At 38.9% G+C, this 19,988-nt stretch overlaps 1 protein-coding gene across 1 annotated transcript in view; it reads right to left on the bottom strand.

The window, feature by feature from the left end:
• The window catches only part of EMC2 (ER membrane protein complex subunit 2), a 36,004-nt gene extending 17,234 nt beyond the window's left edge, over positions 1 to 18,770 (bottom strand). The window contains exons 1-5 of the mRNA XM_030971156.1: positions 18,683 to 18,770; positions 12,564 to 12,677; positions 11,854 to 11,918; positions 7,590 to 7,675; positions 4,803 to 4,860 (exon numbers count right to left, since the gene is read on the bottom strand). Coding sequence (XP_030827016.1) covers positions 4,803 to 4,860; positions 7,590 to 7,675; positions 11,854 to 11,918; positions 12,564 to 12,677; positions 18,683 to 18,770 — 411 coding nt within the window. The remainder of the gene's footprint in view (positions 1 to 4,802; positions 4,861 to 7,589; positions 7,676 to 11,853; positions 11,919 to 12,563; positions 12,678 to 18,682) is intronic.
• Positions 18,771 to 19,988: the final 1,218 nt, after the last annotated feature.

The following is a 19,988-nucleotide window of genomic DNA, read 5'->3' as shown; positions in this document are numbered from 1 at the left end:
TCAGTGTTCAGAAACCATCTTAAAAAGATAAAAAAACCCTGCCCCAAAACCTCAAACTGAAAATACTGTGTATATTGGAGTGATCAGAAAAGAATACAGAAGAGACACATCCATGTCATCACTTTGTTATTTGTAAGTCCATAATGCTCCTGCATTTTTAATACTGACTGCCATTCAGTCCTCTCATTTCTCACCCAAATATAGGAAAAACCACAGAAATGACACAGAGAACAGTAGCAGAGTTTTGAGGCACAGAATGGCAACAAGAACAACTCCATATTAGGACTTCTTAGCTTAGAGGGAAGAAAAGTGCAAAAAATCCCTAAAGTCATGAGTATTAATAAAGTGAAAACAACTGCTGACAGTAACAGGCAAATTCAGAGGCATTAAATAAAATTGTTAGATTGAAGGTGTGGGAATGGAATAAAAACCACAAATGGGAGATTTACACAATCCATTAAAAAATTACATTTAATTTCTCAATTATGTTGTAGATGTAGGCATGGCAAATTTGAGCAAGTTTAAAAATACATCTATGCAGAAATTTCATGAAAAGCTATTAAAAACAGAGTTAACACTTCTGGCACAGGAAAACTGCAACATGAAGATGAATAGAAACTGGCAGAACATACGACAGCATACTGTCATTGCCCTGCTCTTATACGCTTCTGGTATCTGCAACAAGTCAAAGTCAGACCCAGGACAAGTAAAATAGACTTTTGCCACAACTGCAGTACAGCTGCTCTTCTGTTCTCAAATACTTAATTTCAAGAGACAAAATCTCCATCAGCTACACACACAAAACATGGGACAAATGCTGGAATGCACTCTGCTCACTCACTTCACCAATCATGAGTGAACATGAGGCAAAAAAAGATTTACCCTGCAATGGTAAATGATGCTCTGTCAAAAGCAGAAATTCAATTTTTTTAGGACCACATAGTGCACGCCCAACTTCCCCATAAGCCCTCAGTGGGAACTAACTGAAGTAGCAGCAGCCATTCTTCACAACTCTCACCAACTCCATCCTGTGTTAGTCAGTGCCAAGCTATCTTTTCCAACTCCCTTTAAAACTATCCCTGTACACACCTATGTTCAGGTCTAGTTCTGTCTTTCCTGGCAGTGTGAGCAATATATTTAAGGAAACACACGCCACACTTCAGAAAATTCAGCACATTAGTAGATGTTTCATTTGGTGAGCAGTTTTCCGTTTTGCAACTCAGAGCAAGCTGTAGATAAATGTACAAAGCTGCAAGATCTTCACAGGAAGTCCCTGTTAAAAATGAATTCACAGCTACTGCAGCAGTTTTAAGGAATATCACAGTTCAGATGATAAACAGATATCCAGTGCTCAAATTCAGTGCTCATTATTCTCATCTTGTTTAGTGGAGACAAGGAGGTAGGGAAAGAGAGGTTACCTAGACAGTCTAGATGGCAGTAATGCACAGTCACAGAAAGAGATGCACTCAGATATTCATGGTATATAACTGCTTTCTATTTACACGACACTAAGTACTAAGATACTGCTCTGAATCCTTCCAGTATTCTGGATTTCCAGAGGTCTTCAACCACCTCCTCTGCCTCTCTGCCTCTTCTGAAATATGTCCAGCTCATCTACAAAAAGAATCTCAAAATAATAAGATAAAGGGTAACGGCATGTGACCATAAGCTTACACTTGTTCCTGCCCGCTCCTATAAACAATAGAGTTGATGAGAACACTGCCTTACTACAAAAATTTTAAATTCTTCATTCACACAATTATATTACTAAATCCATGATGGTAATGAGACTATCCACTATGTTCTAAGCTAAGGAAGCAGACAGAGTGACTTGCATGAAAAGCTTGGTTGAAAAAGTGTCAAGAAAAACAGCTGAAGAATTATCCTAATAAAGACTCCAGATTCTACGGATTAGAATTAAGGTAGAACTTTGTGCCTTATCTCATTTCCTCATTTTCCCCTGGTGTTGACCAAGTGCTCTGCAATCTTCTTGATGGTTGAGCTGAATAATCAAGAGAAACTGCAGGTGTAATAGGTCGACAGGAGCAGGTTAGCCTCCAATCTAAGTCTTGAATACATGAAACCAATTTCCTTTCTCATCTATTCTCTGCTCTGCTGAACAGACCACCTCAAAAAGAGCCCAACTGATTAAAAATATTTAGCTAACTAAAAGGTTTTCCTCCAAAGCAGAGTAGGATAAGGATTTCTCAATGAAATACATAAAGAGGAAAAACAAACAAAAAAACCCTTTCTACCAACACTACTAAAAAAACCAATAACTCTCTTTTATTTTGTTCTGAGAAACAGAATAAGCATTTTATCTGAAGATCTACAAACAAATCAGTCAATGTTCTGCATCACTATAAACATTTTCAATTGGACACCACATGAAATTTTAATTAATAAAAGAGTCCTATGATAGAATATAATACGCAGCCTTAGTAAGAGGAATCTGTCAGCTTGACCTCTAACACGCCATCATTTCAACCAAAACAGACAAGAATGGAAAAGATTCTAATTCTCACCCTACTGAAATGTATGCAAGCTATGCATTTCACAAGAGTCACATTTCATTCATTAAAGTCTTTAGAAAAGAGACTATGACTCAACATCTACATGCTTTGAAAAATGAAATAAAATCTCTGAGGTGACATTAACACTGTTCCATTGTCAAATGAGTCATCCTTTTCAGAAAGTAAGTGCAGAATGAGAGAAAACTTAGAGATGATCCAATTTTAAAAAAATAAAGACTATTTTGAATTCTATCCTAAGAAATTAAGTAATTACTGTTAATGTAATTTCAGCAACAAAATTTCACATGAAAGTGTAAATGTCCATTGCATAATTTGAGTTCAAACATTACTTTTTATAATGGAAAATTCTGCTATGCGTCTAAAAGAAGTAATTTTTTGGAAATATGCTACCTTTTGATCAGTCAATGCAAGCTATGATTTTTACATGATTTGTGTGAACAAATGTCTACATTTCACTTAAAGCACTTGCCAAAACATTTAACGCATATAAGCAACTCCATGTGTCAGCAGACCAGAAGAAATTTCTATGAAGTTAGGTGAATGTCAAGACAAACTCAGCAACAGTTGCTTTTGTAAAATCTTGAAATATTTATTTTTGTACACCAGCCACATGTGCGCATGGAAATAATTAACAGGTAAATGACACAAAGAAATCTACACATGACAACTTACCAAAACTTTTTACTTAACTTTCACTCTTGGCATGCAAGCGTTTCCCAACCAATTCTAGTCATATAGCAAGGAACTTTCCTTTGCATTTAACATTCTCCAATTCTATTATTAGAATTAAGAACTTCAACCACACAACTGTTCTAATATTTACAACATCTGCTTCTAAATATTACAAGTTTATGGATCTTTATGATTTGGTTATGGAGAAAATTCAAATAAAGGAACAATCATGCATTTTACTTATTTAAATATAATTTTGTTTTGTAATGCCATCCAACAAAAATCTCAGATGATGTTACCCATGTTGAGATGAGCAAAAAGTAAAACTGCCAAAAATGTATACTTCAAACATCTATGGTCCATAAAAGTCACTGTAATATGGTGCTCCATTTTCCACTGGTGTCAGCAAAAGGTCATAAAACATGTACCAAGGTGACCCATTCTGTGATTTCACTGCAAATGGGTTCCACGTTGGTCCAACACAACTCTGAAGATTTCATGTCAAACTCTCTGGGCCATGCAGTGATAAAATTCACCATTTACTATGGACACCTATGCATCTTGTGCTCAAAACTTACTGAGCTCTACTATTTCAGGGAGAGTGAAAAAGAACAGTGAAGAACTGAAGTAGTTCCTTTCACCCTTGCACAAAATCTGTGAGTTCTAGCACTGCTAACAGACAGACTCCAGCCTATTACTCTTGTACAAGTGCTTAAAATGTTTCTGTGGATTTTCCCCTCCTGAATAGCAAAGCACATAAAATAAGCTGACCAAGGAAAGGTAGAGGTTCAACAGACACCTAGGAAGATTAACATGAGATTGCCAAAACATCTGAAATAGCCCAAGTATTAGATTTACCCAGAAGTTTACCCAACAGACAGCTCCTCAAAACCAAGTAACACACCCTCAATGATTAATAATATTTTTTTTATTTTCCAGTAAATATCTATATTATAAAAATCTGAAACTCCATAGTTTTTTCATAATTCAAGTTTTATCCTTGAGGGAAAAAACATCAATGAAAATATATTGCTACGAGTTTCTCTAGACTTCTATTTTGGCAGCTAATAGCTCACAGTGGCTTTTACAAACAGTATTCAAAAAATGCTTAGAAGAACAGTACAGTCTGTCTCACATTTTGTTTTATACAATTGGCATGCTTTATGCATTTTGATTCAAGAGCTAGTAAAATGTCCCAGACACGAATCAAAATAACTGCTATACAAGCACTACCTGACTGTATTAATAGTTAATCCTTAAGTAAGATTACGCACAGAAGCACAGAAGACATGACAGGCTATATTAGTCTTGTAAATACTCTATATTCTGGGAAATGAAAGAGTTGAAAGGCCCAGCTCTAAACACTACTAAGATCTCTGCAAAGACCACTAGTTATAATCTGTCTCCTAAAGTCAGTGTTTAAGAAGGTATTAGATCAATCTTCCCATCATGAAATGGTAACATTGGTTATTTTAACAGAAAACTAAAGGAAACAAATACAGCAATACAGATACATTTTCCAACACTGAAACAGAAAATATAGTCACAATCTCAAACAACACATCAGTGCAGTTTAGAATTATCTTTTAAACTTACTGTATTAGTTGAATCTTCCTGTAAAATTCTGTCGTATAACTGGATAGCATCATCATACCTGTACAAAGAAATCATTCACATTTATTTCTGCTAATACAGAACTTCTGATGTTTTGACTCTCCCTGCAATAGCTAATAACCCTCCTGCATTTTTTGTACTGAAATATAATATACATATACTAAGCAAACTATATCTATAGAAAATTATTTTGAGAGTGTTTAGTATAAACAGCAGTATTTTTGTCACCAATTAAGGAAAACATGGAAATTGCTTCATGAAATACTGTTTCAGCAGCAACTCTTGATGTCTACTGAACAGGTTCAACCATCACATCCCTACTCCTCCTGTCACATCTCCCAAGAAACAGAAACTCCAAAACTTGAAAAGCCATCCAAAATAATGACATTCCACTTCATTGTTGTAACTTAAAACTTCATGTAAAGTTCCTTCTGTTGTGACTTTAAAAAGTATAAGTAGTTGCATACAGGAAACTGGGAAGATTCCTATAGGAGTCTACCACAGATTATAACATAAATCTTAACAGAAAATATTTTCCACCATTTCCCATTTTTATTATTTGCTATCTGAAGCAAATTAATTCTGCTATCTGAAGTGTGCTTGAAACAGGTTACTTCGATACTATAAGCACTTCAAACCCTCAAACCTTCTGGGAAACAGCTCTGTGTGTTCAGTCAGGTGTGTACATGGTCCCAATAAATGAAATAATTCAATTCAAACCACATTTCACTACATAGCTGTTGTGCTACTGCCACAGAACTAGGGCATACATTGTGTCTTCATGTGTAGTTTGACAAGCAGTTTGTCAGAAATACTACTGATTGACTTCTGATGCTCCACATTCCTTAGACATCATCTTAGGCACTCATTTACATACTTGCACTGTTCCCTAAGCACTGCTGACACTACCAGAGCTCAGCTGTCCACTTCAGCTACCCTAAGGTATAGGAACTACTGTGAAAGGAAGCATAAAAGCAGAAATTAGCAGAAGGCACCTGCTGCAGACTTGAGCAGACGTGCTTTAAAATGCTGAATTTGTCTTCTCTGTTAGTTGCTGCTTTGTCAAATGCATTTAGAAGACTGAATCTGATGGCCATAATCCCAGCTTTACATGGTGAAGTCCCAGAACCACTTCTTTTTATTAGCAAGTGTCTACAGGGATGTCCCAGTCTATGGGGATGGTCTTCACTGTTTCCTTTCCTGTTGGGGAAAGCAGGATCCTCCCTAGATCCTACAAGTCACTTAGAATTTAGTAAATTCACTTCAATTGAAGTGAAACATGACGCCTGCAGCCTAAATCTTTCTTTTTAAGTCGGGGGAGACAGACACCCTCCTCTGGGGCAAGGCTTAGAGCACCTGCAGATGTGTTTCTGTTCAAAACAACCCCAAGCTGAAGCCTCTTTCTGCTTCTAGAGAAAACCTATGGACATGAAACTTCGGGTTTTGTTACTTTCTCTGCTCCTTGATACTCTGATCTCAATACTGCTTCATTGCTGAAAGCACACATGATGTTTGTGCAGCAGTTATCTCCCACAAAGACCAGGTCCCATACAGTAACATCTTTAATGCAGACACACAAGCCTGAAGGAATTATGATCCATTGTACTTCTGAATAGGTTTTGGGAAGGGGGAAAAACTGCTGTAATTCTCTGTCTTCCTACCCTATACAAAATGAAGAAAAGAGAGCTAAGTTTAATGGAAATTCTTCAAAAATATGCACCTTATATAAAGTCAGTGTGAAACAGAGCATCTGGTGCCCTGAGACAGCTCCTGCGAATGGAGTCCATTTATTCATTCTCGTTGATCCAAGCAATGGACATTTATCAGTGTTTCATATCAAATACCATTTTCAAAGCTAATTTTGCAAGAATGTAATGGATGAAGAACATATGCTAAGTAAGTACCTTTTAAAAAAGCATTTAGGCTGTACTTCCAATTCCTTTTTATCAAGATGGCCAAAAGGCTCCAAACTCACCAACTTTGTGCAAAATGTGGCATGGAACAGATTTCCTACCATTCAAATGCACTGGAAGTCATTCTTAACACCCAAGACAAGCGCAATAGAACAGAATGTTGACAACAAAGATGTATCCAAGGAGAAGCGTGTACAACAAAGTTAATCCTCAAGTCCTGAGGTCATTCATTTGGAAAGCTGCAAAGTTTTGATCTGTTAATTATTTAGTAATTTCTGTTGAACTTAGTATAACCCTTCTACATGATATTTCAAAAAGGTCAGTCTGAATTTTATGTTCAGCCATTCTATTCCATTTGTTTTTTGATTTGTTTCTATAACAAACTCTATAGATTTAATCCTTTTTAAGTTCAGTTACCCACACTCAGGAAACAAGGGTAAAGAGCTGCACCCTGCAGTAATCAGGAGTAGAGAAGAAACAGCTGAAGCAAAAAAAAACCAGTGGCACTGATTTTCATATGCTGCCCTAGCTCTCTGAGATGAAACCTAGGCCTCACAGAATTTGCCAAAAAACTGCGCAGTGTTCTAGTGTATAATGGCTTATGCTGTGAAGTAAGAGATCCTTCTGATCTATGATCTCTGATGGGAAGATTGCAAAAATGAAACACTGCACAGTACGTATAAAAATGCAGGTAAAAAAATGTCTAAAAATCTTAATATGATCATGGACATTGTTATTTCCTATAAAGAAACTGCCCAGCATTATTTTGCCATTTTGCAATGGCTGAATGCTTTTTTAAGAAAGAGCAAACAGTTTTTTCAGACAGAAAGTACATTTTTTAAAATTCAGGTTTTACCTTTCCATGGCTTCAAATCTCATTCCAGTTAATCGTTTAACTCTGTGGCTCCCAGGAAACTGCCGCCTCAGTTCCTGAAGACAAAACTAGACAAAGAACCAGAAATACTATTGTGAATATAATTATCTTCACAGAAGCTAGAAGAAGAAAAAAACAGAAAAAAAGGCCTTCACTCACAATTCAACTACCTGCCATGCCAGTTATGAGTAAAAGTAAATATCAATTTTTAAAACAAGCAATAAAATGCATTGACAAAAAGAAGGCTGGAAACTGAAATTCTGTCTTTTAGATGACTGATTTTAAGAAGTATCTTCCATACATGGCATTAGATTGTCAGGCCCCCTTGGAAATAGTTATTTGCCCAGAAAATTACACTCACCTACTAAAAGCTCTGACACTACTAAAACTTGAATTCTATTTAGTTGCCCCACAGTAACACAAGACAGTAAAAAAAACAAAGACAGTGAGAGCTTAAGTGATACTTCTTTAATAAATGGATATTTCACAATGGAACAAACTATACTAACACAATGCTCTGTGTTTATTTTTAAAATAAAACTTTGAAATCCAAAGAAAATGTTTGCCACTGGCTTGGGTACAGTCTGCTGGCAGACAAGGCATAAGTTTTAACTCCTGAAATCAATGAGACACCTGGGCTGGATAAAAAGAATTCATCCCAGGCAGATTTTTCTAGATTAGCAGAGGACGTTTGGTAGAGGGACTGAGTCACAACTTCCCCACAGCAAGCTAACTCATAACCATATCACGTATGTGGCTAAATAGCATTGTGAAGTTCCTAGCTGACTCATGACAGTGGGAGGCAGGGCAGTCCACAGGCTTTCAAAACAGACCAGTGCTGTGCACCACGTCAAAAGCTTCATACTGAATCCTCTTCCAGGCACTTATTTATGCAACACAACTTAAAAACTTGTTCTTCAGACATAAGGTTCTAGCAGAGGCCTATCTACCTAATCTGCTCCATCTCATCAAATCCACTGTCAAAGGACAAAGTACAAATCAGTAGCAATCAGTAGGATCCCTCTTTGTTTTTGTAGATAAACAGGTTGCTAAAGCACATCCAAGAGGAATACTCTCACCCTCTCCCAGATGCTAAGAAATAGGAGAAAAGCAACAGTGACCAAAGTTGTGATGCTTAGCCTCAAGCAAGAACAGACTACTTTCATCACAATCAACTTAATTTGCAAAGAACCAAGATTCTTACAATGCAATTTCACATAGAAAGGCTCAGGTTTAGCATTGAAATTGCTTTCTGGCACTTTGAGTGACGTCTAGGTGAACTGCTGTTGCTCTAGTTATAAAAAACTACATGTACCTAGCAGCATGTTACACGATGACAGAACTAATCTCTGACCATTCTTAAGAGACAGAAAAATTTACATAAAACTCCAGAAAAGTAGATTCACTCCAGCTTTTAAAACCCTGACAACCTTGTAGACTTTAAAAAGAACTTTTGCATACAATAAATCCATCCTGTGGTCTAGTGATCAGTGAACCCTGAAGGACAGTGATTTTTATAAACACATGTACTATTTTTCTCCAAAAAAAGTACAAATAAAAAAATTATAACATTTACAATACTGAAGTCCACAATCTGTAGATGGACTTTTACATCTAAAAAATCCTCACTGACAATATGAAAGTAGTGCTGAAGTGCAGGAGTAATGCAAGATGAGAACTGTTCACATTAGATCTCACTACACAACCATTACTCAATTGAACACAGCAGTCCAGAGGCCAAAATAAACTGTAGATTAAGCTATCAGACACAATAAAATGACAGGAAAAGTTGTAGGAAAGTCATGAACAACTCACTGTAACACTGATAAAACCAAAAGCACATGAATAAACTACACCAGCTAGATCTTCAAAATGTTCTGGACTCCGCAGCATTGAATGTCCTCTTTTTAAACTGGGACTTGTAATCCCCATAATAATTTATTTTATTGAGGACTGGTTTTGCACCATGTCAGTAATCTACTTGTGATATTCTCTCAGAATTCTCTCAGTTACAATGGCAAACACAATTTGCATGTGAAATTTCAACTTGCACTTCACTTGCTTTCTGACTTTTTAAACATCAGACAAAGGCAGAGAAATACAAACCTGGACTTCAGCAGGTAAAACACTGGTAATGCAAGTGCTGCCAACATTAGGTGATTGCACTAAACCACCTGTATGAATCAACTGGCTGGCTACAGCAGGGGCATGGATTGCACGTGGGTTTTTGGTGCAGGACAGAAAGGACAAAGTAATAATTAAGGAAAGAAAAACAAAAGATGAAAGTCAGAGAAATTACTCTGAAAACTACCTTAGCTTCTCATTTGGAGTAGACAATACCTATCCCCCCAAGCAAAATGCATCCCAGCTGTCAAACTTTCACTGCTATAAAAACAGAAGAGCTAAAGCTGTTTGTCTACTTTGGAGCTACAGCCCTAGTAAAATGCCACAGATTATGTTAACTTGTTTGAACTAACTACTTATTTATTATAAATCAATCAAATTTTTAAAAAATCCTCTAAGTTTCCACCTATGCTTTTAATCTCATTTCCAAGCTGCATACAAAATGTTGCATTCTCTCATCTCAAGCAATATTCCTTAAAGGGCAGACACTGAAATTTAAACTCCCTGCTAGGGTTAGTAAAAACAAAGAACGTTTCACAACTGATCTTTCAACACTGGCTCCGTCAACAATTTTGTGAAAGTCTTCTTTAAGAGACCCTGAAAATAAAGACCAAATCTGTTTTACATATAAATCAGGACACAAAAATGTATTTATTTAAACAGTAAGTCTATTTCTTTTTGTTTAAACAAACAGCTATACTACAACAGTATTTTCTTCTGAGGGACAAAAGAGAGGGAAGTTCAGTGGGTTCACAAGTTCAAAGTCTTATACTACATTTTCCAGCACATTCCATTTCAACATGCATATATATAGCCAGATAATCCTATCTAGTTCTGCCTATCTTCACCCCCCCTTGAATTAAGTTTTACCCAAATGACATCACACAAACCTCAAAGATTTTATGAGGTATTTTGTCATCTGATGGAGAACAAGAAACTGGAGGAGTAGCTGCAGTGAAAGACCTGGAGCCCTGAAAATGGCTTTTTACTTAGAATAAGCTCAAGCTTGATGGCTTTCAGAGCACAAGGTAAGCCTCTGTTTTCTTCTGACTGTTTTGTGAAAGAGCAGTGAAAAGATTATTAACATTTTCCTGTAACACAAACTTTTGCCTCTTCCTGATTCTGCCTTTCAAGGATCATCTAAGCTGACTGGGTTGTTTTGTTTGTTTGTTTCAGTGGCTTTTTTTGTTTTTAATTTAACAAACAGGTTACAGTTCAAAATAAGTTAATTCTATCTCAATTCTTATTTACATAATTTTAAAAAAATTGCATAGAAAATGACTCAAATATCCATGAACAATATTTTTACCAACAACCACCAAACAACTTGGATTGCAATGGACTTTTGGAGGCCACCTGCTCCAAATCCCCACTCAAAACAGAGACAAATTTCCAAGGAAGTGCAGAGCCGTATCCCAATCTATTTTTAAGCATTTCCAAAGGAGATTCCACAGCTTCAATGTGCCATTTGTCACAAAGAATTCACTAAATTTTTCATAATATGTAAGTGGAATTGCCTTTGTTACAGCTTATGCCTCACACTTGTCTTTTGTTGCACACCTACGAAAATATGTGCCCACCTTTATACCTTCCTTCCCATCAGTATTCAAAAATCCCTTCTTGGCTTTCCTAAGATTTAACACAGATCTCCCAGCCTTTCCTTACACACTATGCAGTGCAGCTCCTTATTAATCCTGAAGACCTGCTCCAGTATGTGACTTTCTTTCAGGGCAGCCAACATGACATATAATATATGTAAGATGGGTCATTTTACCTCAAAACATTCAGAAAACTAACATAATTTGAGAGGTTTTCAATAAACAAACACTCTCTGTACAATATGGCAACTTCACTATTATTCTTGACCTTTAGCCCATACCAGAATAGCTGTAAATATTTTCATGGCTATTGGAAGAGATGTGATCTGTCTAAACAAAAGTTATGCCTCAGGGGAGGTAGGTGGTGGCAGTTTCTTCAAAGCTGTGCATTTCTTGATAGATATTCTTTCTACCAGTCCAAGCTGTTGAGTTCAGAGTATGCTGTAACTTCCAGAAAACTATCTGGAATAGACACACAGGATGAATACATTTAGTGTGAAAGAAAAGTCAGCTTGAAAACTTACCAATGCCAAATCATCTCGACTGCAGTCCAGGGCAGCGATCATCACCTGCTCATAAATTATCCAAACTGGACACAAAGAGACAATAAATGCAGATAATTGGTTTGGGGTTTGTTTAAGATAATAGGAAGCACCTATCATGTAAACAGGATTAATTAATTCTGTCTGTACATTTTTCCTCTTCTACCCCCACAAACCATGGCTGAAACACAAACAAATTAAGAAACTGCTGGAATTAATCAACAACTTATTTAAGCAATTTAGCACTTTTAGTGCCAAAGTACTTTCTGACATTTTGAAAGGCAAAAAAGCTCTAATTCTCTATTCTTCCCAACATCATAACTGCCATGTTCTAGACAGATCCCTGTGAGGACTTGTTTTAATTTCTGTCACAGTGTTGAAGAACTGAAAATCATGCAAATAATATCTTAGTAACAGTTTCAAATGAAGTTTTCACATTGCAGTCTAAATACTAACATAGCAAGCTAACAGTTCTATCGTAATTTTTAGGGCTGTTTTCACTGCAGCCCACATTTGGGAAAGAAAGAAGCTCTTGGAATTCTGGAAGCCTATTAGACTAAGAAAGCAATATACACTTCACCAACATCAGCACATACTGGAAGACCATATAAAGGCTGTTAACTAAAATACAGACTGAAAAAAGAAAACCAAATCAGACAAGGAAACTTTTAAAATAGTAATTGTTTACTTACTGTCATCTCCAAGTTTAGATGCATATTCATTAATTAACTCTTCTCCAACATCCACTATCTGTTCACTGTTTCGGTAGTTTTCTTCTCTCCATTTCCTCATTTTATCACGCATATCTGTGGGCAAAGGGAAAAAAAAAAAGAGATTTTCAGACAGTCATGGCATTTGAATGTGCATATGATAGGTAAGACACATATCTGGGATTAAAGAGCAACAGATCTACAAAAGTGACTTCTACTAAAATTAAAAAATTACGAGAGAACAGATCTCTGAAACCTTATTACCCAAACTGTGCTCATGCTCTAACATTATCAATTCAAATTCCAAGCTAGCAGTCTCTCGGGACAGTAACATATGAAGTAAAAAAAATGCATACCTACTTATCCAATAAATAATAAAATTTATACATTTTTAGGTAAAATAGGCTACAAGAGATTTCTCCTGAGTAGTTTCATACATTTACAAAGAACACTAAAATTGTATTTCTGCTACAGGTGGATAAATTTTCACTTGAAATTTTAGAAAAATCATTAAAACTTCCACTCTGAAAGGAATCTACACATTCCTAGAGGAGGGAGCTTCAATAAAAGCATACATTGATGTGAAGGCTTTCTACACCACGGAAGTGTCCAAAGATATAAAAAATATCACTGTTTACCTAGGCAAGGTAGAAATGAAAGCTTTTTTTATTATTAAGATTTTTGTTTCAAGAGTACATTTAAGATCTCCAAGAGAGCAGACATATTCATTAAGTCAGGTAGAGAACGCTACCTTGCCTGAGCTTTATTTATCCTCTAGACCAGGAAATTGCTAAGAATGTGATTTTATATGCACATACATTTACATAAGTATAGCTGTTCTGTACACAAGAACAAATTTTGAGAAAACTTAAGGAAAATAGTTTGCATTGCTAGATAGTGGTTTTAGTAATAAGAGGGTACCAGGATAACTGTTGCTAGTATTTTTCTAAAACTTTACAACATCTGGAAAAACAAATACAGCGATAGATCTAAACACTGTCAGTTTTTCTTGCACTTCAAAACACAGAGTTAATGTAAATGACAGTTAAAAATTAAGCACTAAAAGTTGCTCCATCTACCTGAAGTGATCTCAGATCGCTCATAAGACTGCTATTGTGCTACATTTTGCGTTTTGAAATTCAACCAAAACCACCACAGGGTTACATTTCATATGCATGGGCAAAGTTGAATGGTTCTAGACATACGATGGTCCCTGGAAATTCAACGTTAGACGGCAAGAATGTGAGTGAACACAAACATTCACAAAAGCTGACAAGCCAAACGCCTAAAAATAAATAAGCTGTCTGATTTCCACCCACTCATTTACTTGGAAATTATCAATGCCTTCATTCCAGTGTGATTCCAAATGGAATAGTGTCTGAATTATGTATTAACAGAAGGTACATCTACCATTCATCACACAAGTCCAACATTTACAGCAATGGAAAAAAAACTTCTACGACAAAGAATAGAACATCAGCTGATGAATGAAACATTTATTGATTTCAGAAATACTGAATTTTATGTAAAAGGTAGAAGAAAGAAAGCACTAAGAACTGCAGTAAAATTGTACAAGTCTTTTTACAATGTTGTCAAACAATGAATTTTTTACTACGAAATCTATCAAAAGTGTCAATAATGACTTGAGTCTTGGAGACATAATACAAGGCTGGAGAGACACAATGACAGATTTTAGAAGAAAAAAAAAAAAGTAAGGTAAAGAAACGTCCAAGTTTTAATTAAAACTTCTCCTGTCACCTATAGGCTGGTGCTGATCAATTGATACATTTGTTTTAGATTTGGGTTTTTCTAAATTGCGACCCACGGCAAGTGTAAATCAAAACGTTACAAGGTCTAAGGAACGGTGGCACTTGGGACATTGTTTGCTTTTGCCCAAAACCACGCAAGCCAAGAGACACAACCTGTGTTTCATTTTTGCGTCCAGTAAGGCGTCAGCTCATTTGGCCTGAGCAACCGGATATTAAATAATCCTCCTATAAGTACCTACAATTTCACTGATGAATTGGATCATGTTTTTCAAGTCCTTGATATCTAAAAGCACCTGATGAAATGAAGGAAATCATCACTTTGGGGCAGACAGAAATTGCAAACTTCAGAATGTCACTTTGGTCTACAGCTGCTACCACAGCAGTCACTCAGGGACCCCACAGCCATTATATTTCCTCATAGCTCATTTGTATATGGATATCTCCGTTACAGACACCAAATCTTCACCCACAGCCCATCTCTGTGCACCCTCATCTGGCAGGTGCAGCCAGGGGCACAGGCATCACGCTGGGTGCTGCAGATGCCGCCTCTAATCCTGGCAACTCTGCTGTCAAAAGGGCTTCAATTAAAAAAAAACCCAAACAATCAGCATCTCACCTTTGCCTGCTGTAATCCCAAAAATCCATATATAAAACACAGAGTAAACTGATCTGACCCTTTGATTACAACTGAAAATTAGAAATAGCTAAAAGAAAGCAAAGAGAGCACAGAACACAACAAAACCACATCAGAAACAGTTAACTGCACATAGATTATTACAGAGATTAAATGCTAGACTGTTTCCTATTTCCTAGAGACTTGACATACAAACTCAATAAGAATTCCTTTTCTAAGTCACAGAAAGAGAGTTTGCCACCTAACATTAAAGATAGAAGTGCCCAGTTTTTAAATTCCTTTGGAATTTTCTCTTTTTGTATATAACGTGTTCCCAGATACACATATTTGCAAGAAATACACACACTGGTAAACTTCATCTTATAAAGCATTTTATGATATTTTCAAAAATGACAGAGTTCCTTGAAAAAAGTCTCAAATAAATATGGTAATGAAAACTTTTAAAGTGCCACTATTGAAGGAGTGGAATTTTTAATACAGAAAATAGCAGTACTGATTTAATGTTACAGAGAACTTAAGCAAGAGGCATTCAGAGCTTATAAAAATCTAAAAAAAATACTTCTTCACTTTTTCAATTTATATCAAAAGAAAGCTAGTTTAAAGAATATGCCATTCCTTTCTCTTTTTCATTTTGATAACCACTTAAGAGAATTATTGACTGAAACAAGAATTGCTGTGACAGCACTCAGAGATCCCCAAAAAGCTCAGCAGTGACAGCTGAAAGGCACTGCTTCCCTTTAGCAGCGTGTGATGTGTTTAACACCATTATGCTGCTGTGCAAGGTTAAGAAAAGAAAACCTGGCTCATTCTGTCCAATTCTGACAATATGTCAGATGCATTTTCTGTGAAAGTCAATTGTTATTTTAATAGTTCTTGAGCTGCTGCCTGTTTGCAGATTGTGCTAATTTTACACTTGTGTACTCCAAAACCTGCTGCTAAAATGAAGTTACACAGGTGTTCGCTTTTTTAAATATTTCCACTCATGGGACAAATTCATCTTTAATGTATCACTGAAAAGATGAGAAATATTTATTCTACAAAGTTCTACATAGATTAAGAAAGTCCTAGTAAGAGGCCACACATCACCAGGTACCAAGTGATGTGCAAACCTACTACATCACACTCCATGGCTACACCTACAGTTTTTGGTTTCCTGACACTCCACATAGGTTCTAATTCTTTTATTTATGAAGGAACCAGGAAATATGCCATTTTCTCTAGAATAATTAGAACCAGTGTTAAAAAAAAGGGGGGAGCAACATATCACCTTTGTCTCAAGTAAATAAGCTTTACTGTAAGATACATGTTATACAACAACATATAAGCTTCTCTTTCAATACCACATCACTCTGTGGTATTGGATGATCTAAGTGTATTGATCAAGACCAAAAAGTTAAACAAGATGTTTTCCTGCTACACAGATTTCCAAATACACTTTAAAGCTTGAGATATAGCAACAAAGCAAAGAAAGAAAAAATAAACACCACAGCTTCCACACTGGAAAACACAGTTATTTTCAGTTGTCTTTCCTAACCACCTGTACCATGCAGGTACCTAAAATAATTTAACTCCTACCTCTGTCTCAAAGAGCCTGAGTGAAAAGCAAAGCAAGGTACAGACCATTTCATTTGTTACATGTTGTTCTTTCCTAACCTTGAATCGCAGACTCATCTTTAAGCAATATATAAGTATAAAAAGTCTTGTTTAGAAAAGCCTGGGTATATAAAGGACCTATGACCCATACACCTAGTTTCACATAAATTAGGCATTTTAAAGAGATTCAAAATGAGCTACATAAAATTCCTGTAACTGTGTTCAAGTTCTTTGCTAGGAACTAGGTCACAACACTGCTAGATCACCTCATCTATGAAAAGCTACATTGCATCAGGATCTGTTAAAGCTCACACAGAGAAAAGAGAAAAGCTATCTTTTTTAAGAAGAGTCTTTGCATGGTCTATTGCATGCCTCCTTCATCACTTTACTTTTCACCTCTTGCAATAGAGAAAAAAAAAGTACTGAATTTTTCAAATGCGTGCTTCCAAAGTGGAGACAGTCCATTGTACCAACACACACCAGCCTTTCATTTGGATGAACATTACAGAGACTGAGAAGTTGATATGATAAAACTCGTAAGCTGGTCCTCTGAAATGTCTCATTCAACCCCCCCCGTATACAAAACTCTACACCTAGCACAATGCCACAACTGTCAACCAGAATTCCTGGAAACAAAATGTGAAGGTTATTTCTAGGAGTAGGAAGCTCAGCTCAGTATGAATTAGCCAAGCCCAGCAGTATGCTTGAATATCCTTCATCTGGCCTCCACGTTAGAGTACAAGCATACACTGCAATACTCTGGGCCAAAACAATCTAGGGCTAAATGTACAGAGAGATGTCCACATGTGCGTTACCCACCCTGTGAAAAACCTCATTGCTCTTTTCTGCCATTGATACCCAAGAACAACTGGGAAAAAAAAAAAAACAAAAAAAACCCACAAAAAAACCCCAAACAACTAAGTCCCTGCATTTTGTAACAACATCTGCTCAAGAATAATAAAAACCGGAAAATTTTTCAACACAAGGTGGTTTAGGGCAACTTCTGTGAAAATCCAACAGTAATACCAGTAATGATCTATGCAATCTCCACCCAAGCTGAGCTTCACAAGTACTATACGTTAATTCAAGAGAGATAAAAGAATGGTTAATCAATGTTTTCCCAATGTTCCTCCTGTTAGCTACAAAATCAAACTAAGTATTAATTCATGATTGGGGAATTATTCTACTACTCAATTATTTCTTCACAGATTGATAGTATGTAAATGAAAACCCAAGATCACACAACTTCTCTCTGCATTATCTTCTCTATACTATAATGTTTGCAGTGCATAGTACATAGCAAAAGGTTCCCCCTTTATGGCCAAAACTGTTACTATAAACCATTCATTTATTCTTGATAGGAGACTGAGGATTCCTGATAGGGCCTGAATGCTGTCTTGAGCTCACATGTTAATACCGGTTATGAAAAAATAACCACTAAGAATGTCAAATAAAGCTCAGACAGTACTGCTATATGAAAAATAAATCACCATTTTGATCGAACAGACGCAAAAGTTGTAAAGACCCGGAGGGTGGGATTCTCAAAACTTGTGTCACTTCAGACCTTCTTGAAGTTGCCCCATAAATGCTTATGATCGAGCATTACCAGAGTATCAGGAAATTTTCAGTTCACTAAAAGATGAACTATGACGCGAACTGCTGACCCTGCCAAGAGACCAATTTTGCTGGTAAGCACTGTACCGAGGGGGAGAAGGCCGGCAAGCGGCGACGCAGCGGCCCCACCGCGCCCTGGAGACGCGGGGCCGGTCCCCGCGGAGCGGAGGCGAGGCGAGGCTGGCCCGCCGCGCACCGGGGCAGCGCGGGACACTCCAGGCCAGGTGCGCGGCACCGTCCGGGACCTGCGGGCACCGAAGGGCCGAGCGCAGGTCGCCGCTTTTGCGGCCCGGCTGCCCACAGCCTGAGGAGCCGGGCGGTCGCCAGAACCGCCGCCCCTCGCTGCTGTTCCCCAGGCCTGGGTACGGCCGCCCGGCGCCGGCCCAAGCCCGCCGCGCTCCGGGAGCACCGCCCCCTCCCCGCGGCCGAGGGCCGGTCGGGCCGGGCGCAGCCCCTGCCCCGGGCGGGGACCGCCGGCTGCGCGGCGTTACCTTCCCAAGTCACGTCGTACATCTCCGACACCTTCGCCATCTTGGCGGCCGCGCCGTGACGCAGCGCCGTGACGGCCCCGGCCGTCATTGGCGGGAGGGCGGGAGCGGGGCCGGCCCGGCGAAGCAGAGCCCGGCGATGGTGCGCGGCCGCCTGATGGCTGGAGCGCCCGCGCAGCCCGGCCAGGGCCGTTCGGGGCTCCTTCCATCCCCTCCGTCACCGTCGCGGCGACCAGAGAGAGCCTCCTCCCGCTGGAGGGGACGCCCTGACGGGCCGGAGCTTCAGCCGGCGTCCGTCTCGCCGGGCCTTTCTTTGGGCTCTGTTAGTCCGTGCTCGCGCCGGGAGCGCGGTGCCGGGGCCACGCGTGACCCCCAGTCCGCGGCGCGCCGTTCCTGTCCCGCCCGCGGGCACCGGGGTTAAAACCTCAGAGCCCAAACTGCAGGTGGCACTAAGGGCTGCAGGTTAATTTCCTGTGTTACAGTCCTTATAAAGTGTCCAGGACCAGTTCGCACGGGATGAGGTTGTACAGCTTAAACACAAGCCGAGCGCAGAGGTGCCCGGTGTGGTTTGGGTTCAGCATGAGCAGTGCCAGTGTTTTTCCTGCCCCCGGCATCCCGGTGAGGGGCACGAACCGTCAAGGGTGAACCATCGGTTTCTCTACGTGGTTTGACCACGCACCCACGAGAGTCGCTCGCTCACCCTCCCCGGCCACAGCTGGGCAGCGGAGAGGGAAAAAAAATTAACACCAGGTTCATGAGTGAGGTAAGGACAGATAGAAACACTTCAAGACGAAAACAGGCTCAATTTAAGATTGCAAAGTGAATTTTATTACTAACAGAATCAGAGGAGGATAACGAGACGTAAAACAAGCCCTTAAAACAACTTTTCCCCCTCAGCCCCTCCCTCGTTCCCGCCGACAGGCCAGGGAGACAGGGCGTGGGGGTTTGGTCAATTCATCACCGAGATTTTCATCCGCTGTTCTGGGAGAGGAGTCCTTGTCCTGTGAGGCCATGGCGTCCCTCCCACAGAAGACAGTTCTCCGTGAACTTCTCCGGCATGGGTCCACTCCCATACCACACCTGCTGCAAATGTGAGTCTCTTCCATAGGCAGACAATCCTCCCAAAACTGCCGTGGTGTGGGCCACTCTTCCATGGGGTGCAGTCCTCCAAGGATAGGCTGCTCCAGCCTGGGAGCAAGGGCTCTCTCCCTCCACCGGGTCTCCCATGGGATCACAGCCTCCTGCAGGCATCCACCCGCCCCGGCATGGGCACCTCCCCCACGGGCTGCGGATGGATCTCTGCATCCCC

The sequence above is a fragment of the Camarhynchus parvulus genome, chromosome 2, assembly GCF_901933205.1.
Source record: "Camarhynchus parvulus chromosome 2, STF_HiC, whole genome shotgun sequence".
Classification (NCBI taxonomy): Eukaryota; Metazoa; Chordata; class Aves; order Passeriformes; family Thraupidae; genus Camarhynchus; species Camarhynchus parvulus.
Note: the sequence above shows the minus strand (reverse complement) of the source record. Positions and strands in the feature narration are given on the sequence as shown.